Here is an 18878-nt window from a genome sequence, read left to right as displayed (position 1 = left end):
TGGACTGTAATAAGAGTCATCCATATAAAAATTATTTACACAGCAATCAACATATAACTAATAGTACTAGGAAGTAATAGGAAAGAAAACAAGTTTGTATCAAAAATAAAATGCATAAAAAGCACTATAAAGCTTTATATTACTGCTGTAGTGCAAAAAACATTGTATCCAGTGGCCATTTTAAGTGCTAGACAATGCTGATAACTAAAGGTGTAGGACAAAGCACCTTTCTTTACGAGGCATGCACTATTTGATTACATTTTAATACAGGTTGATGAACATGTTTTCTTTAACTTATTGTATCTTTTAAACTAATAGTGTTGCTAAAAAAGGGGAAGAATCAATTTACTGGATGCAGTTAGTGAGAACCATAAGGTGAGCTACTATGTTAGGACAACAGAAGTACTATTAAAAACGTGTTGCTTTTTGCATGAAATACCTCACTGTATCACAACGTACATACATTTTAAAAACTTCTTTTATGTCTTTATCTAGGAGAAAAGCTTGGAATTTAAGATGCAATAGAAAAATGGAATGTGCAGTGTTGTATTTGGGTGTGGCAAGAGCTTTCACTATTTTGTGGTATTACATCGACATTGGTATGGGCATGTTTAACAAAGGACAATTTATAAAGAAAAACTGAGAACAAAACTTGTTCAACTTAACACACATTCTTCTCATTCTTTAGTATATTGTGAATATGGACATGCATAATTAATTTATAAATATACACAAGTATTTTGATTATATGAAGTAATTTAATGGGTTTCTGGGTGCTTCTCACTGACTTCAAAGCCCTGCAAAGTCCTTAAATTTTCCAACAAATACATGAACATTTTCACAAGATACTTAAGATGAGGGGATGTTTCATTCATATTCAATTGTGAATATGAGTTTTTGTCATTGGTTATTCATAACACACATTTTCCTTTGTTTACTAGCACCCAACTGGAATCTGATGTACACACTGCTGCTGCCAAGTGACTCATATGTACCATGATAACATCATCTGTCAGTGTTTCTGGGCACTTCTATGGAGTCCTCTAGTATTGACTCTGTGCTGGTATCCACAACAGACTGTCGCCTTCTTGTGGCAGAACTACAGACCTGCAAGTCAGCTGGAGAGATCTGTCTCAGCTCTCTGCGACACAAACGGACTGGTGTCATCTCTAAACTTTCCCCGGAGTGACCGGCCCCACTTTCACTCCTCCCACGGGACTGTGTGTGCGTCTGGTTGTATTCAGGCATTTTTGTCAATTTGCGTGCTTGGAGGTCAGAAGAGGAGGAGGGACAGGGGGTTTGGTGTGCATGTCTCTTCAATGTGTTTTTGTCTATTTGCTCATCTTGCATCTTTTTGTATGTTGTTGTGTTGTGTGTCTGTACCTCTTCACTGTGCATCTGGGGTTTGTTTGCACTTGCGTGTATCTGCACATTGTGTTGTTTTCTGTGCTCCTGTGTTTGTGAGGGCTGATTGAGGGGGTGTAGAGCATCACTGACAAGCTCTTTGAGTTTCTTTTTAAGCTGCCGGCTGGAGCTTTTGTAGAAAAAAAGCTCTTTCTCCAGATGCTCCAGTCTGTCTTCGATAGCCTGCTGTGCCTCTCCTGAGCCACCCTCTAAACACACACAAGCACACGGGGAGACAAAAGTATTCAATTTGTGTGCAAATATTATGGAGAGGGATAGGACAAAAGGTTTCACATTTAAATGGCTTCGTCCAGGCTGTCCTACTTTCCTCACCTTTAAGTTTCTGCAGCAGTAGCTGGATGTTGTTCTGGTGATCTTGGTGCTGCTGGGTCAGCCTGCGGTCTGCATCCAGGGCCATCCGCTGCATGGCCACCTCCATCTCCCTCAGCACCACCTCTTGCTCTCCAGCATGAAGCTCCAGCTCTTCACAACGCAAACGCAAATGGCGCTCCATCTCTCGAAGACAAACAACCTGGAGAGGTTGATAAAGGTGGGAGGGAGCCAGAGAACAGTGCAGAGAAACCCTTATCATTACACATATTATAACAAAGCTATTCGCTGTACCTTTGTTTACTCTCACACCGGCAAAGAAAAAGCAAGGACAGAGCAAAACAGTTGGGAGGGAGTTCATCATGGTGCAAACACACATTCTGGAGAGAAGATAAAACAGTTCATGATGGCATTAAGATGTATCAGCTGGTAAGATGAAGGGCACAGTAGGGAGCATTAGGGAAGCAGAGGGAATGAGGATGTATAATTTAATTAGCATTACAGAAATAGTGCAGCTGCATTTCTGACTCACAGAAGCTCATCACCTGGAGAGAGACACAAGTGAGGGTAAATAACGGAGGAAGAGAAAAGGAGAAACATAAATCTCCAGCTTAAACAGAAAGAGAAGAAGTCAGCGTTCAGTTTCAATGCACACATGGAATTTACTTGCAAATATGAAAAAATAGGAAAGGAAAGGAAAATCAGAGTAAAGGAAGTGAAGACTAGGGTTGGGTACCGAAACTCGGTGCCAATAGGGAACCGGTGCCGACGTAAACGGTAGTAACGAGACCGAATAAGAACGAAAGTTTCGGTGACTCATTTCGGTGCCTGACTTTACACTACACCGGACAGCATTTAACGTTAGCCTACCTTTAGCTAGCAGCTGGATTAATCATGGTTAAAATGCTGACAGCTAACGTTAAACAGTGTAAAGTGTGACTGTATTTCACTGTGGAGGACTTCAACAGCGGGATGTAACAGTCTGCTCTGCAGCGCAGCAGCTGCCGTTGTCGCAATTCATAGATATACAGTATGTTTATATGGTCGGAATTAAACAACACAGACGGTGCGTTCACTTGCAGCTGCCATTGTCGGAATTAAACAACACAGATTCACTTAAAACTGGTAGCCTCGTGGTGCATTGACAGTAATTGTAAAATACCCTTTTCCCATCTGGGGTTCAACAGCAATTTACTGGTGAAATAAGTTATTGTTATTGTTATTACGTTATTATTAAATCTTTAATTTTGACCATGGCCTTAGCAATAAACAAGTCACTGACTGTTGTTTACTACCCTTATTTTTTATTTTATTTTTTTAACTTTATTGAAAAGTACCGGTTCAGGCACCGTTTAGGCACCGGCACAGTTTTAAAAGTATCGATTTAGCACCGGAATCGAAAAAAAAACAAACGATACCCAACCCTAGTGAAGACCGACAACATTCACTGGTAAAGAAACTTGAATGGAGATCATGTAGGACTTTGTATGCAGAGCTGAATGTTGCATGTATCCATATGTGAGCAGGCCTTTTATTTCTACCTTGTTGAAATATTTGATGAGCAGCTCCGACGCCTCAGGTGGCGAGAGCCTCTTTAGCTTCCTGATGACATCACAGAGTTGGGCGGGTTCAGTGCTTTGCGACTGATGCGAAGAGTAGTCTGTGATTAGCAACTTCCTCTGTTTGTCATGGATTGAGTGGTTTTTAAACTCCAGGGCTGCATCCAGAGCTTCAATAGCTTCCTCCAGCTGAAGCAGGGAATGCTCCTCCTACATCAAGACACACACAAATCAAAGTGCACAAAATTAAAAAAAGATGCACACAGATGAACAATAAACAACATGACATAATGTCCTGTGAAATACAGCACATATACATCATGTATTTCATACACACATACAATGTTCTGGTTTTTCTGACCTCCACAGTGAGCACTCGGTTGTCCTTCAGCTGGCTGTCCAGAGTGTCTCTCCTCTCTTTAAGCATGTCTCTCTCTTTCTCCAGTTCCTCCATGGTGACTCCTCCGGTCTGCCTCACACTGCTGCTGCTCTGCAGCTGCTCCTCCAGAGTCTCTAACCGCACCGACACACGCAGCAGGTCCTGACTCAGAGCCTGAAAAGTCATCGATTCAATAATACGCGTTGACCTAATCCATAAGTGTCATTGCTAAACAGACTTGTCACAATATTTGCTAAGTTTAGTAAAAACTCAACATAACATCACACAGAAGCACCACCACGTATACAGGCTGACCTGGCTGGAGCGTAGCATCTTGATCTCCAGTTTGTTCTTCTGTTGCAGACAGGCCTCTCTGCGCAGGAGCACCTCCTCTCTCCTCCGCAGCTCCTCCTCCAGCTCCTGCAGCTCTGCTCTCTTCTGAAACACCTCCTCCTCCGCCTCCTCCAGCCAAATACAGTCAGGCAGCTACGGTGACGACAAGGAGGAGCGAGGAGTATGAGGAGGGGAAAAAAGGAGTGGGAGAGTGGGGAAAGGTTAGAGGAGGAAGGAGATGACAGCAAAATTAGTATAAGAAGACAATGACAAAGACAAAGAGGTAGAGATAGTAACTTGAAAAGAAAAAAATACAAAAGAAAAGCCTTTAAAATGGCTATTTTGAAAGGAGAAAAAGCAAAACAAACTTTTACTGCTTCTGTATTTAATAACAAGGTTTACCTTTTCCTTGATTTTGCACACAGTCAAATCTCCTGCCCTTTGCTCCTATAAACAAAAACACAGATCATGTTTACTCAAAAGGAGGCATTCATTATTTACCCATGAAACTAACTCAACTTGGACCTAGATCAGGGTTAGTAATAGTTTAGTCAAACTGGTCTTAAAATGAGACCCGCTTTATATTTAAACCCAAGTTGAACCAACTTTAATTAACTTAAAAAAAAAAGGTAGGTGTTAAAGATCCCATAGAGCCATCAAAAAAGCAATTTTTTTAATATCTTTGTACACAGTGTGGATACAGTATTGCTTCTCCACAAAGTGTACTAGCTTAACTGGCCGTGGGAAATGATCATACGTACAACTGTTTAACTTGTTCTTCTTGTGAAATTGTTCATTTTTCTTCGTCAACCACAAAAAAAGAAAAATAAATAAAATCTTGGATCAACAGTGCTGTCATATATAGGTCTACACAAGCGTGAACTATAGTTTAATATGTTCATCCCTTTCCATATTTCACTGTCTAGACAACGGGTTTGATGTTACTTGTTTAATCAATCAGTAAAACAAACCCCATTTTGGTCAACCTCTTTGTTGTTGTTGGTCTCTCTCTGCTGTCTGAGGCTGCTCTGAAACTGTGCTCTCTGCAGCCTCATGTGCTGCAGGCTGCGGTACACCTCTGCACGGACCTGCTGGCTCTGCATGGAAAGTCTTGCCAACACATCGACTGTTTTGCCATCACCACTGTGCCTGCCATGTCTTTCCACTGCTTGGGTCTCTTTGTCTGTCAGACAAATACACATATTTAGAGATGCAAATATTGGTTGAAATTAGAGAGAACACATACAAATGTATTGTCAAAGGTTTTGAAACTATTGTGTTATGATTCACTGGTGTACAAAGGCCCAGTTGATCCAAGGTGAATCAGAATTAGCCTGCCCATGGTAAACAGTACAGGATTCTAATCCAAACAGGTTTTGAAGAGACTTAAAATCTGTATTTTCTCTCTTTTTGCTCCTTTGCGTAGACCTTGGTTCAGAGGGCCTCTAGCTGCAACAGCATTATTACCAAACCTGAAAATCATTGATTTTTTTCATACTTTTGGTCCTACTGATGGTTCACCAATTGTCTTCTGTCATCTGTGCTCTTTGTCAGTTACTGACCTAACCCTAGGCTGAGAGAGACCTTGTATTTTAACACATATTGGTACATGGATGATGATATTACTGATTTGCATGATTACTTGTGTTATGAGAATACTGCCGCTTGCAATTTTGTGGTTATTGGCATTCCATATCGAGTGATTAGAGACACCGGTAAAAGGCATTTAATCTCACACATCCCAGGTGTGCTACTGCCTTCCATGAATCCTTAATCCTTAATTAATCCTGAGAACCTAGTTGATGGGTAGTGAGGTTGCACAGTAGTCTAAGTAACTCGATCCGAGATGAAGTATTTGTGAAAAGTGAAATAGCACCAAACCAATAGTGGCCTAGACTCTTAACAGTGCCCAGATTGACACTTGCGTTTCAGATTCTGGAGTACATCAGAACCAGCTCACAACAAGAATACACAGTATGTATTTATATAAACAAACCAGTTTTGTCAAGCTTTTTGATGAGCTCCTCTTTCATGCTCATGTTGACAGACAGTTCTTGGATCCTTCTCTGAGTAACGCAGGCTCTCGGTCTCGGCTTCCTCATATGCTTGTCGTGGTTTTCCTTAGTCCCTGAGAAAAAATAGCAACTGACTATACGAAAAGGAAAAAACTTCTTTGATATAAAATAACTCCTTAGAATGTCACAGAAGAAGGACAAAGAAACAAAAGACTGTAAAATAAAGTAAAATACATGTAATTTATACCTATGACTCGCTGAGGCTGTTGTACTACTGGATCTCCATTAGATGTTTGGTCCAGTCCAGAGTTCTTCTCTTTCAGAGTTAATTTCTTCTGCCGACTGGTCCATGTTCGGTTTAAAGAACGCCTAGAGTAACGTCACAATATTTGATTAGGCAGATCATTTCAGATTAACTCACTGCTGTGATGAAAAACAGATTGTAAGAAAAAAATACTATTGACGTGTGACATTTAGGTCAAGCGCTTTTTGTATTTCTGCGGCGCACAACACACCAGCATTACACTTGGAAACAGAGTTGTATTAGAAGGGGAAAACTGTTATAGATTAACAATGTATGTTAGAGTCTGGCCTTATTAATGGAAAAACACGTTAGCTCCTTTAATCTTCTTTCAAAGCAGTGTGCTCCCTGCTTCATCTTCACATTGCGCCCCCCAGGGATGTCACATCTCCTTTATGTCCAAGAATTTGCATTGCATAAATTGGGAGGCTGTAAGGAACTCTAAGCCAAGTTTTTGACTACTTTGATCCGCACAAGGCCACAGACTGGCATGGTTATAAAGAAACAGTATTTTGCAACAGATTGGTGCTCGCTGCACACATTTTATATACCATGTGTAATGCATTGCACTTAAATGCCGGACTAAAGTTGGAGGCTGGAGATGGAACATTATTATTATTATTATCAAAATTACCACAATTAAAACATCATTTTTGCTTTCATTTAAATGTTTCTCCTAGTTGAAATATGTATAAAAAAAAAGGTAAAAGTCAAATGCATAAGAAGTTTGTGTGATTTGTGAGAGGTGCACTATCTGAAGTGACAAGTGCTTTGTTGACCTCGTCTGAACAGGCAGGTGGCTGACAGCACAAAATGCAGTCATCCTTGACACCATAATTGTAGTGTGTCACAAAAAAAAATCCTACTACTGTGCCTGTCTTCCCACGTTGGGGCATGGAGGTCAGTGCTCTACAAAGCGGGAGGAATAAACCACACCTACTCGCTGAAAATTGTATTTGTTGTAGTGAATCATTGGTGGCCTGACAAAGAAAGAACAAGTAGGCTTGTATTATACAGGCTCTCACCTAAATCCCATTCTGCCCACAAAGATATCATCCTCCTCCTCGTTCGCTTGATCCCGAGCTTTGCTCTCTGCCTGTTGTTTTATGAATGGACAGTACACCTTTTCCTTCTGCTCAATCTCAGCCAGAAGGAGATGACCCCGCATTTTAAAGGCTGCCATCACCCTCTCCAGGGAATAGACCGGGGGACTAGAGTGAATCTAAAAACACACATGCATTTGAACAATTACATGCACAGCCATAAACATATAAATGTATGTAGCAACATTGTTTAGTGCTTACTACAATCAAAGGTCAAGTGCAACCGGTATAACACACACACACACACACACACACACACACACACACACACACACACACACACACACACACACACACACACACACACACACACACACACACACACACACACACACACACACACACACACACACACACACACACACACACACACACACACAAAAACAGTGCTGGTACCGACCCTCCTGGGAGGTCCGTGTCCACAGCTATGTCTGATCAGAGGGACACTGTGTGGTCTCTTGCCTGAGTCCCCAGAAGCCCCTGTTTCCACGGTTGCCGCCGAGGCTCCACCCCTAAATGTCACAAGGTCGCTGCGAAGACGATTGATGATGATCTGCTGGTCCACAAGTTGTTCAGTCTGAAAACATTCACACACACACGTGTGCACACAGAATAACATACAATACTGAAGGCGTCATTGTCATTTTCTAATGTATTATAGAGCTTCACTCAGGACTCCTCTTCTCCTCACCTGTATACAAGAACGTTCCTTTTCTTCCTCCAAGTTCTGAAGGTGGGTTTTATCCTCTTGAAGAAGTTTTTCTACTTCTCTTTGGAGCTGTCTCAGCTCTGCATCTTTCTGCTCCAATAGTTGTTCCTCTATGGTGAGAGCTTCCTGAGAGACACAGAGAGAGAGAGAGTTTTTGGTGCTTTTTCTTTACCGTGACTTGATTGATTGATGATTTCTTATGATAAGTTCAGAGGCCCTCTTTTTATTTTCTAAAAGTCAAATTAGCTTTATTGTCCATGTAACTAAGGCTTTTGATATCATGCTCTCCGCTTAGGCGATCAAGGACATCACAGTGGACACTTTGATTTAATAAGACGTAATCAAAGGGAAAAACAGGCGGAACTAATAACATTAAGATGGTTTGATTCCATTCACGTGTGCCAGCATGCACAGTGCAAGGGCCCTGACTGCAATGGCACACCTTAATGGAATGTAGCCTTTAATAATGTTATGTGACCTTTAATGGTATCTTTTTTACTTGTTATCATTACCTTGCATCTGTTGAGTTCTTCCTCAAGCTTTAATATGGTGAAATGGTGGGTTTGATCTCCACTCCCCTCTGAACAATCCTTCTCGTAAGCTTGATGTGAGTGATTGACACCTGTCAGTCTCTCCTGCCAATCCTGCAGCCGCTGCCTCAAAGAATGACTTGGAGTGGGGCCAGAGATATCTGCAAGCAGGGCAGCAGCTTCCTGTGCCAGGAGGCAGCACTGTGATGGTTCCTCTTGTTTCACCTTCTTATCTGGATCAGACATCCTCATCTGACTGGGCTGTTTGAAGTCGTCCCCCTCTCCACCTCTTCCATCTGTCCGCACCTTTTCCATCTCTCTCTCCTTCTCTTTCAGTAGCTCTCTCAGGGTCTGTACTTCATACTCAAGTTCGCCCAGTCGAGCCTCACCAGGGTCCCAGGTTGTAGGACATGATTTAACCTCTGTATGAGTAGATATAGCTCCAGGACGGTTACGAATGTGACGAGCCTTTGATGCAAACTGCAGGACACTCAGAGTCTCAGCAACACTGTGGTGAGAGGGGCTTACACACGCCACCATCAGCGTATGGGCGGTGCCTCCCAATGAATCACGGAGAAGACGGGTGATCTTGGCATCACGGTACGGTATGTGTGCACTGTTGCAGTTGTTACCACGGCGAATTCGAGCAGGGTCAGAGAGGGCACGGATGACGTTGCCCAGTGCGAGCAGGCCTGTGTTGATATGAACAGACTCTTTGAGTCGTGTCCCAGTGTTTCCAGTTTTTCCAGCACGCTCCGAGCCTGCTAGGTCAACCAGACAGAGTTTGGAAGAGCGGACAGATTTTAAGGAGGAGTTGTTGTTGTGGCAACACTGGATAAGCTGAAGGGTGAAAATGGCGTGAGAGCGACTGGAGTGCTCGTTCATCCCTGTGGTTCCAGTGTGGCGCAGTGCATTGCCCGTCTCTAGAACACTTAGTAGCTCCTCTGCTGAGCTGACAACCATCTCTTTGGCTCCCACCACCACTGAAAACACAAACAAAACCACACAACGATTTTTATTTTTTTTAACAAAACGCTTTTACACTGTATTGCAAGCCTGGTGGCCCACCATGCCGAAGTATCTGAGAATTATTTTTAAGGCGTTTTTTAAGCCAGTTACACTTGGGCGGCTCGGTTGGAAACTTAGCCATAGCATAATTTCAAAACTCGAGTTAGCTTTTAGCACTGACTTAAAGCAACACCATGTAACTTTTAGCTGCAGCTGTAGTTCCAATGAGACAACCTGTAGGGGGAAGGTCCCAAGGTTGTCTCATTGGAACTACAACTCGCGTCGCATGTAGTTCCAATGAGACAACCTGTAGGGCAAAAAGCTATGGCAAAAAGTTACATAGTGTTGCTTTAATGTAGGGCCCTAATGAATCTTTGTTAATGACATCAGCCCCACAAGAACTAGAGGAGAGTGATTAGGCAAGGTGTGATTTCTGTTGGTTTGTTTGTTTTGTTTTCCTCCAAACCACAGAGGGTGGGGGGTGGGAAAGGGTTTTTGTTCATGTTGAATTTCTGATTATGTTTCTCTGTTCTGTGCACCATACTACCTGGCACATATTGTGGAATGTGTTCTGTATGTCTGAATGATAAATGGTGCTAATAAAAAATGTAACTAAAAAAAAAAATGAAGAAATAATCATATTTTGTCATTTGCTTGCCAGTCAAAAATACTTTTTAATTACCTGTGTTTCCCCTCTCATCCTCTCTGATGTGAAGCTCTTTGTGAATGGTGTGCAGCTCCAGCAGGTCTCGTAGTTCCTCCCTGTATAGCTCCATATACGAGACCCGCACTGTGGCTTCCACACCATCACTGTTCTTCCTCTTCTCCCCCAGCATCAAGAACACATCCTGGGCCACCCGGTCAATAATTCCTCCCTCTTCATCTGAGAGAGGTTTTGAATTGAATTAACACAAGTACATGTTGCAAAGACAAGAGAGTGAAACATGAGAAGTGACCTTTTGTGTTCTGTTTCCTAGTACATCTGTAAGGGATCACAATGGGGCAACTGCAATGTACTGCTCAGGAAAGCTTGCTTTGGCCTTCAGATGCCCACTTTGGCTTTAACACAAAACCTGAAAAACGGTCATTTTTTCTCATCAGACTGGCTTTTATAATACATTTCCACCCCACAATAAACAAGCTCCTGAACCCCAAGGAAAATATTTTCCAAGTCAGCAGCTCCCCTCTGTCATTTTCCCCAAACAGTCTAACTAATCAGTCCATCTCTGTTCCCTAAGCAAAGCCTCTGGATCTTTCTAAACTCCTTTTAGGTTTGAAAATGACCACCTGTGCTCTGTACAACTTACCCAAGTGCCCCCCTCCGAGTGTGTATGTCTTTCCTGACCCTGTTTGTCCATAACAGAAGATGGTGGCGTTGAAGCCGTCGACCAGGGACTCCACCAGGGGCAGGACGCAGGACTCGTACACCTCATCCTGGCTGGCTGTCGGTACAAACGCGTGGTCGAATGAGAAGAGTCGGTCTGAGCCGAGCAGCACCTGTGCGGAGCCCGGCACCACCCGCACACACACCTGGTGGTTATGGAGGACTTCTTTGGGAAGCAGGGGGCGGATACGGACCGCCACCCGGACACATACCTCGTTCATGGTGAAGTGTTGTGGCTAACGTTACTGAGAATTACTCTCGCTAGCTAATGTACTATCGCTAAACGTTAACGTTAATGGAGTTTCACCTTCATCCCAGGGTCTCACAGCTGAGTTGTGGTGACACTTTCTAATAGTAATTCGAGCTCCTAAAAGTGTTAGGTACGAAATAAACATGAGCCAAATGATCTACATTTTACCAAAAACAAACCGTGTGATATGGACTTTGTGTTTAACTGTCGTCCTCGTCCTTATTTGGCGTGTTGTAAACATAGACAGTATATAAGGTTGTAAACGCGGTCCCATCTCCGGTTTGTTGTCGCTCCTCGGTTGCCCGGGAAACCGCCGCTGCTGTGCAGCAGCAGTCGAGGAAAGCAGGTGAGGCGTTCAAGAGTCTTCATAGAGGGAGGACCGAGTGGTACGTGAAGGCAACAGCGCCACCCTCTGACCTTATACGTACACCAACAACATGTAGAAACAAAACTAATCATAAGCAGAATAAAAAAAGTAAAAATGAACTCGAAAATAATGATGAAATAACATTTCATATTAACGGTCGAAGTTTTTATAATTGAATACATTATTTCATAATGTAGTGCTTCTTTTATATATTTTACTTTATTAATGATTATATATTTTTATAATGACTTATTTGCTATTGAACATTTTGAGGCTCCCATATGTTCCTTTCTCTAATTTACAAATGTAAATTATTATATATATATATATATATTTACAAGAATTTTCACTATGCAGTCTCCAACAACTTTTCGTGAGATACCTCTCTTACGCTATCATATATTATTCATCACCAGTTAACCATATCTTATTCCAGTTCAATCTCCCCCGAGGAAAAGTTAGTCTTATATAATATTTCTGGTATATTTATTTGAGACCGCTGCTTCTTCTCCTGCCCTTTCTTCCATTTCCTCTCTTCTTTCTCCACACAAATAATATATGCCTCCACATACTTTGAGTTAAATAATTTTTTTTTAAAGTTCACATTAACCTAATTTTTAACCATTTTAGATAAAGTAGCCATCCATGCTACATGCCTCTCACACAAATAGTTTCTTTCTTATTTAATAGCATTGACTTTATCCACATTATAAATCTTTTCATAAATTAAAAAGACCTTTTTCCTGCTTTAGTAAATGTATCTGTTGCAACATTCCTCTCAAAGAAGCAACTTAACAATATCTAATCAAAATATTTTATTTTCACTGTTAAGGTGTATGTTCACATCATTCAATTATTGTATGCTCACATACAGCATATGAACCTGCTCTTCATTATAGCGAGATGTTTGTTAGAAAATTAGTTTCCTGTCAACAACAGTAAAGATTTTAATTGACTGTGAATGGACAACAGTGCTGCTACCCACAAAGACCAACAAGCTTGACACCTGTTTCCATTACAGCTACAGAGAAGCTCATTTGTTCATATATCTGGCACTGAGACATGATTGGCTTTATCCCAAGGAAAGGCACCGATGCCAAGGCTGCACACTGAGAAGTGCGGCCTACTGTGTGTAATGCTGCCAGCCAGCTCGTCAGTAGTAAATACAGCGTGTGTGGTGTATGGGAATGTGGGCCATCTCTCTGTGGTGCTGCTTGGCATAAGGCCACAGGTAGAAGTCAATGACTGCCGAGTTGACGGTGCAGGTCTGTCCGTCTCTCTCCTGCACTAGCTTGCAAAGGCGGTCTTTGATCAGCTCCACAGACCAAATCGAACCACCTCGGATCTCGACCTCTCTCCTGTCCCCTGAACTCAGCAGCTCGCCTGAGAGAAATAGGAGACAAACACATAACACACAGAGAGAGATTATATCTTACTGCTTCTAAATGATAATGTCTTTATGACCAGAGAAACATATGCACACATATACTCCTGTCTCACCGCTGTTCAGCGCTTGCATCAGTGCGTCAGAGTATCGTAGTGCTCCGAGGTAGACGAGAGCCTGGGGGACCCTGTAGTCTGCAAACATGGTGAGCCAGTCCATGTCAATGATGTCACCCTCTCCTCTGGCCTCCATGACGCCCCAAAAATCTGCCACCAGGATCTGTGCTCGCTTGTAGAATGAGATCCTCTTCCCCTAAAACAAACAGTGAGGCAGCTCTACACTCTGCTCATACCATATGTGCTGTTCGATCCATTTCTATTTGGTAATAGACAGATATTCTTACACAAAGACAGTATCATGGCAACAATATACGTATGTGCAAAGAGTATCATTTGCTCCTTCACCCACTGTATAATATGAACAGAGCATTATTGTCACACTGTCTTTGGCCAGGAGATGGAGCTCTCACGTCACAATTCATCTTAAATTCTCCGAATGCATACATTTATCTCTTACACTCATTGTACATACAATTAATTTTCCAGAAAAACTAAAGCAAGCTACATCGACTTTGTAAAATTAAAAAAATAAGATGCCTCATAGTTATTTTTTTCTCCAAATGTGGAAGTTACAATTTGATGTTAAATAGACACCTATCCAACCAGAAATTAAGATTATTTTTGTATCTGAGATGTAGTTAATTATTGTCATGTCCTGTCTGTAAGCCTGGCGAGTAGTAAAAATCAAAAAAATGTAAGGATGCTTTGTGGAAAAAAGAATTCTCATTCATGAACTTTTATCCACAATTTCCCAAACATGAAATATTCCACAACCTAAGCCCTCTCTAATTCTAACCTCATATGTAGCTTCGTCCCTGTAGGAAGGGATCTTCTCCACGACGAGTTCCACCATCTTCCGGGCGTCGTTCCCAGCTCGGCTGATAAAACTCCGGAAGCTTCCGCCGTGTTCCTGCAGCACTCGGCCGCCTTCAGTTAGCACCTTTTTAGAAAAAGGTTTTCAAATGTAATAGTTTAATTTTCCACTTTTCATAAAAGGGAATACAGTTTAGCTAATAATGTAACACTGACAGAGAATAATTATATGAGCTTTAAAATCTTTTTTTTTCTTAGTTAATATGAAAAGACGGTAAAAAGAAATCTATTAAATTCTAATCTGTCAAGGAAAATGGTTGGCGTTTCATGAATTATTTTCACAGAAAAAAACAAACAATATAATCTCAGATGCGTAATATGCTATGTACAGGGAAGTAATAAAACGGTAGTTTTCGATTCAGTGTACCTTCTTTGTTCAGAGTCTATAGACATGAAATATGAGATGATACATCCTGTTTTTCTGACCACTTCTGTTTATCTTTCAGTGAAAAGCACTGCTTTTGTTTTGTGCTACTTAAGTGCTGAGAATGCGGTCTCCCGGGGTTCAAGCCAACTATGCATTCAGGAATTTTGTTAAGTTTTAAACATAAAGTAAAAACACGAGGCACAAATGTATTATCGCGATACAAATTTAAAATCATTAAAGCAACTTGCGGATTTTCATGATTGTTACATCCATAGTGCCATGGATATGGGACATTAACATGATAAGTTAGAACCTGGTGACGCTCTTGAAGCATGGGCATGGGTGTTTCATTGTCTGATCGCAGGACGTGTCCCAACTCCTCCACACTCATCTGAGAGAAGTACTTCGGATCAGTGATGGGTATACCTGTGGACAGCGGTGGAAGAAGTATTCAGATCCTTTACACGTCTCAAAGCAGGCTCAGTGCAGCGAAACATTTTGAACAATCCTCATCGAGACAACATACACTGTCACTCAGAACACACAGAGTAAAAACACTAGCATCAAACACCAATACAGAAATTACAAACTTTTCATCTTTACAGTTTCAATCATTTTTAGTGACTTCACACAAATCAGTGCTGTAGATCCACAGTGTTGTGCAGGTTGCGGTTAAAGCCATGGGATAAGCGTGCAGAGTTTTGAAAACTGTGTTCAAAAATGTACTTCAGTAAAAGATCAGAAGTGATATGAGCTAAATGTACTTAAATTATCAAAAGTACTTATTATGAAGAATGGCTCCTTTCAGAGTGTTATAATTATATATTCTATTATTCAGTTTGTATCATTAACTTATACATGTAAGAATATTTTAATGTTGTAGTTTGTCAATGATAAACCAATTTTGGATACTTTATATAGTACCAGTTAGATTATAGTACTACATCATATCATACAACCAAATCAAATGTTTTTTTATGCAAAATCTTAAATCTCCAAATTGACTAGTACCTACAGGTAAATGTAGTGGAGTAAAAAGTACAATATCTCCCTCTGAAATCTAACGGTGTAGTATAAAGTAGCATAACATGTACCTCAAATGTGTACTCAAGTAAATGTACTTATTTACTCTCCACAACTGCCTGTGGAGTGTAGGAGCAACTAGGTGGATTTATGTTTAGACAGGAACTACTGGAGAGAAAGAGGACACTAAGCTACTAAGTAGCTAAGTTACAAAGTTAGCTGTGCTATAACAGGAATATAACTCCCCAACTGCCAATTCTCCTCAGAGGCTCCTAAGACATAATTTGTTCTGATGTCACACTGTCAACCCTTGAGAGTCACACTCTGGTAGAAAGCTACCTGAGCTTTTCTGAGAGACTCTCTTGTAATTATAAAAGCCACAGCGACCACACATTGAGAGCACTATTCCATACGAGACATAATAGATTCATATACGGAGTCATTCGCGCTAATTATGAATGATGCACAGGCACATGCAGAGTGACAAGCAATTTCCCAGCAGTCCAAGTTCAAGTAAAGGGCACATACACAATAACTGGTAATAGCAGTGCACAACAAAAAGAACACAGAAAAAAGGAACAAAAGAGACCTAAAAAAGGGGCTTGATTATACATCTTCCTCTCCAGAGATGAAGCTGCTAACAAAAAGGATAACTCAATCTATAAAAAGGCCAACATGTCATGTAACACTGTTAAAGCATGGGCTTAACTTCTCTTCATAATTCTAACATTTCTATGACCCAGCTTAATTTTATTTAGTACAATCTGGTTTATTTTCTGTGTAAGTATGATAAATATTGCAAAAATTTTATGGTGCATCAACTCAACTTTGCACCTGACAAAGGAGATTAGTGGTGTGCAAGCTAAATCAAAGTACTGTTAAACAAAACAATATGTGTTATTTTAAAACCAAATTTTTTTTGTTATAACACCAATTTAACCCAGCAAAAAATTCATCCTTTTTCCGTGTTCTCACCTTCCTCCATGGCCCTGGTGATGGCAGCACAAAGGGTCATGTAGCCTGTGTACGTGGTTCCTTTATAGGTCACCTCACACTGCTGACTTTCTTCATCTGGCCAAAAGGAGAAGTTCATGGTGTCTACCACAAACACCCAGTTTAAGGCCTGCAATGTAGAAAACCCCATCATTATTAAGAGAGCAGAAAAAGGGCTGGAAACCTGAGACTTCTAAAGGTTTCTCCACTTTGAAGCCTTCATTTAATGGAGATACATTTCTCAGTGTTCCACCATGGGATGAACTGTAGCTGGGTGGGCTCAGAGGGTGCTGAAGGTAGAAACATTCAATTCACCATTTATGTATATATTTATGTGCTTTTCATTCATTCGTTGCCAGTTTTTATTAACGTAGCTACGAGGAACTTTGAAATGTTTCTGAAACGGTTTGATTTTCCATCTGATTATTATAAATGACCTGTAACAGCAAACGAGACTAACAGTGAGAAGAATGCCTTTTTCCCGGGTCCAATTTTTCCCACAAAGTCACAAAATGATTTACGGCAGGCAGACTGGCAGATTTCTTTATATAGGCCTAATTGTATTTAAATTTTATCTGAGGAGGAGAAGGAAGTTTTCTGTTGTAGTTACGGCTGTCACCTTAGCAATCCATTATTGCTGTTGCCACTGAACATTTTTTTTTATGTACTTCTCATGTATACTAATAATCTATTTCTCTGGTTGGCTGTTGACAAACTCCCCTGGTCAGAGGTGGGTGCTGGAGCCAGTGGATTTGCCTTCTTCCAGCCACTAACGGTCAGATCGTCACTGTGTCGGAGGTTGTAGAGCATCTCTGCCACCTTCTGTACTCCTTCCTCCTCCACAAACACATCCCGACTCCGCTCTGCTATGAACTGCCCAGACTCACGGGGAAACAGAGGTGGCTCCATGATGGACAATATACTACTGTATGGAGAAGAAACACACCTGACGGGACACAAGTAGGCACACAAGCATAGGGTATATAAATATAAATACATTCCCTAGCAGTCCATACATGAATCAAAGGAGAGAACTATGAAAATAATGACCTTTTTAAACACATACAACACTATCATGTTTGCAAATAAACCTTGAGAAGTCTTGGTTCTAATCAGACTTCAGGAGCAAGAACGGGTGCAAGGGAAGCTGTGAATGCCAATATCCTACATACATCTCTGGGGAAGTGCCATTTTAAAGATCATCTCCATGCTTTATCAAATAATTCACAATGAAAATACATCATGAAGATGGGAGAGATGTAAGCCTAACAAAGCAAAAACTTCATTAAAAAAAAAGAAAGAAAATCAGTGCTGGTTTTCAAACCCCCCTAACAGTGTTTTAGGGTCGGACTGACTCATGTAGGCGCTGTATAACTAAATGTAGAGTGCACAAAACATAAAAGCCCCACAAACAGAACATCTCTGACCAACCCCATTATTAAAACCAAAAGAACTAAATGATATTCTTTTCTACCTCTCTAAAAGCTGCCTAGTCTTGTCCATCTACTTCAAGTGTCCAATAGCTGTGTGTTAATGTGTTCCCTATCAGGCCAATAATAGGATAATGTGACCATGAATGTGACACACAAACATAGTGGCCTCCTGAATGAAATTCATTTCCACTGCTCTTTCTGTGGTGAGTCCCATGATTAACTCTCCATACTGAAATAAAAAAAGGAGTTGTTTTTAAGGAAAGAGCTGTATTGTGTGTGGGTCAATAAGATATAGCCAGGAACATGTTATTACGTTTCACTGAAAACTGGAAGAGCAAAGTGCACGTAAGCGACCGACTGTCTCAATAATACGGACAATACTCTTTCACAACGTGGATTGTTTTTCGAGACAAATTTCTTGCTTAGTGACAATTTACGTTCATATTCATATCGATAAAGGGATGTTATACACAACTTACCGATGAATGAAGGGAAAGTATCTGTAAGGTATGCTCATTGACATATATAAAAGGGTATGTTGCAAGCTCGTCTTGCTTGTGCTTCTACTACCTGATTGTGAGCTGTTGACCAATCAGAACCTTAGTTGTGAGCTCATCATAGGCTGATAAACCAATCACAAGAAGCCAAGAGAAGAAACCGGAAAACACTCACACACGGTTCACCATGGCTCTAATCACCTGCAACTATAACATGACAGTCTGGATCGGCTTTCTGAAATGAAGAGCACTGGTATTGGGTGCGGCTACATATTACAAAGATAAGTTCAAACAAAGTCTTAAATTCATTATAGTCTAGCAATATTAAACTAGTGCCTTGTTTTTGTTATGCAATAACAAAAAAATCACTGAATTGACACACACACAAAGTTGACGCACTAATTTTAGAAGTACAATCCATCCAGTAACCGTGAGAGTTTAACACCTACCAGTTAAATGAAGTCAGATTTCCATAATGTAACAAGAGACTGGTTAGTCGACCGACAGGACGAATCGA

The 18878-nt window shown here is 41.0% G+C and overlaps 2 protein-coding genes across 5 annotated transcripts; both read right to left on the bottom strand.

The window, feature by feature from the left end:
• Positions 1-25: 25 nt before the first annotated feature.
• Positions 26-11603, bottom strand: LOC114556399 (kinesin-like protein KIF27). Of its 2 annotated transcripts, none has more exons than XM_028579332.1 (15): positions 10979-11603; positions 10354-10554; positions 8646-9646; positions 8116-8259; positions 7825-8001; positions 7347-7543; positions 6268-6389; positions 6002-6133; positions 4977-5188; positions 4408-4452; positions 3988-4158; positions 3655-3846; positions 3276-3503; positions 1738-1936; positions 26-1613 (listed from the first exon to the last, which is right to left on the bottom strand). In XM_028579332.1, the coding sequence occupies exons 1-15, from the start codon at positions 11274-11276 to the stop codon at positions 1006-1008; spliced, it is 3927 nt and encodes a 1308-aa protein (XP_028435133.1). In that variant the 5' UTR covers positions 11277-11603; the 3' UTR covers positions 26-1005. The 2 variants fall into 2 exon arrangements, with proteins under 2 accessions (XP_028435133.1, XP_028435134.1); XM_028579333.1 differs by having other exon boundaries at positions 4992-5188.
• An 869-nt stretch (positions 11604-12472) lies between these two features.
• qng1 (Q-nucleotide N-glycosylase 1) lies at positions 12473-18873 on the bottom strand. Of its 3 annotated transcripts, none has more exons than XM_028578445.1 (7): positions 18811-18873; positions 17152-17377; positions 16414-16561; positions 14729-14841; positions 13972-14115; positions 13173-13368; positions 12473-13055 (listed from the first exon to the last, which is right to left on the bottom strand). In XM_028578445.1, exons 2-7 carry the CDS (start codon positions 17338-17340, stop codon positions 12826-12828), a joined length of 1020 nt encoding a protein of 339 aa, XP_028434246.1. In that variant the 5' UTR covers positions 17341-17377; positions 18811-18873; the 3' UTR covers positions 12473-12825. The 3 variants fall into 3 exon arrangements, with proteins under 3 accessions (XP_028434246.1, XP_028434245.1, XP_028434243.1); XM_028578444.1 differs by lacking the exon at positions 18811-18873 and adding an exon at positions 18344-18496 and having other exon boundaries at positions 17152-17356; XM_028578442.1 differs by lacking the exon at positions 18811-18873 and adding an exon at positions 18344-18491.
• Between the last annotated feature and the right edge of the window lie 5 nt (positions 18874-18878).

This window comes from Perca flavescens, chromosome 5 (genome assembly GCF_004354835.1).
Source record: "Perca flavescens isolate YP-PL-M2 chromosome 5, PFLA_1.0, whole genome shotgun sequence".
Lineage (NCBI taxonomy): Eukaryota > Metazoa > Chordata > Actinopteri > Perciformes > Percidae > Perca > Perca flavescens.
This window is presented reverse-complemented; position numbering and strand designations above follow the sequence as displayed.

Excerpts from the sequence above, each read along its gene's own strand:
- LOC114556399 (XM_028579332.1), bottom strand. The coding sequence starts at position 11,276 with ATGAACGAGGTATGTGTCCGGGTGGCGGTCCGTATCCGCCCCCTGCTT. Across the intron at positions 6,134-6,267 it reads ACAGCCTCAGCGAGTCATAG|GGACTAAGGAAAACCACGAC; the intron begins GTATAAATTACA and ends ATTTTTTCTCAG. Across the intron at positions 1,937-3,275 it reads TCATCAAATATTTCAACAAG|GTTGTTTGTCTTCGAGAGAT; the intron begins GTAGAAATAAAA and ends CAACCTCTCCAG.
- qng1 (XM_028578442.1), bottom strand. The coding sequence starts at position 18,387 with ATGTCAATGAGCATACCTTACAGATACTTTCCCTTCATTCATCG. Across the intron at positions 13,369-13,971 it reads GGGACGAAGCTACATATGAG|GGGAAGAGGATCTCATTCTA; the intron begins GTTAGAATTAGA and ends TGTTTGTTTTAG. Across the intron at positions 13,056-13,172 it reads GATGCAAGCGCTGAACAGCG|GCGAGCTGCTGAGTTCAGGG; the intron begins GTGAGACAGGAG and ends TATTTCTCTCAG.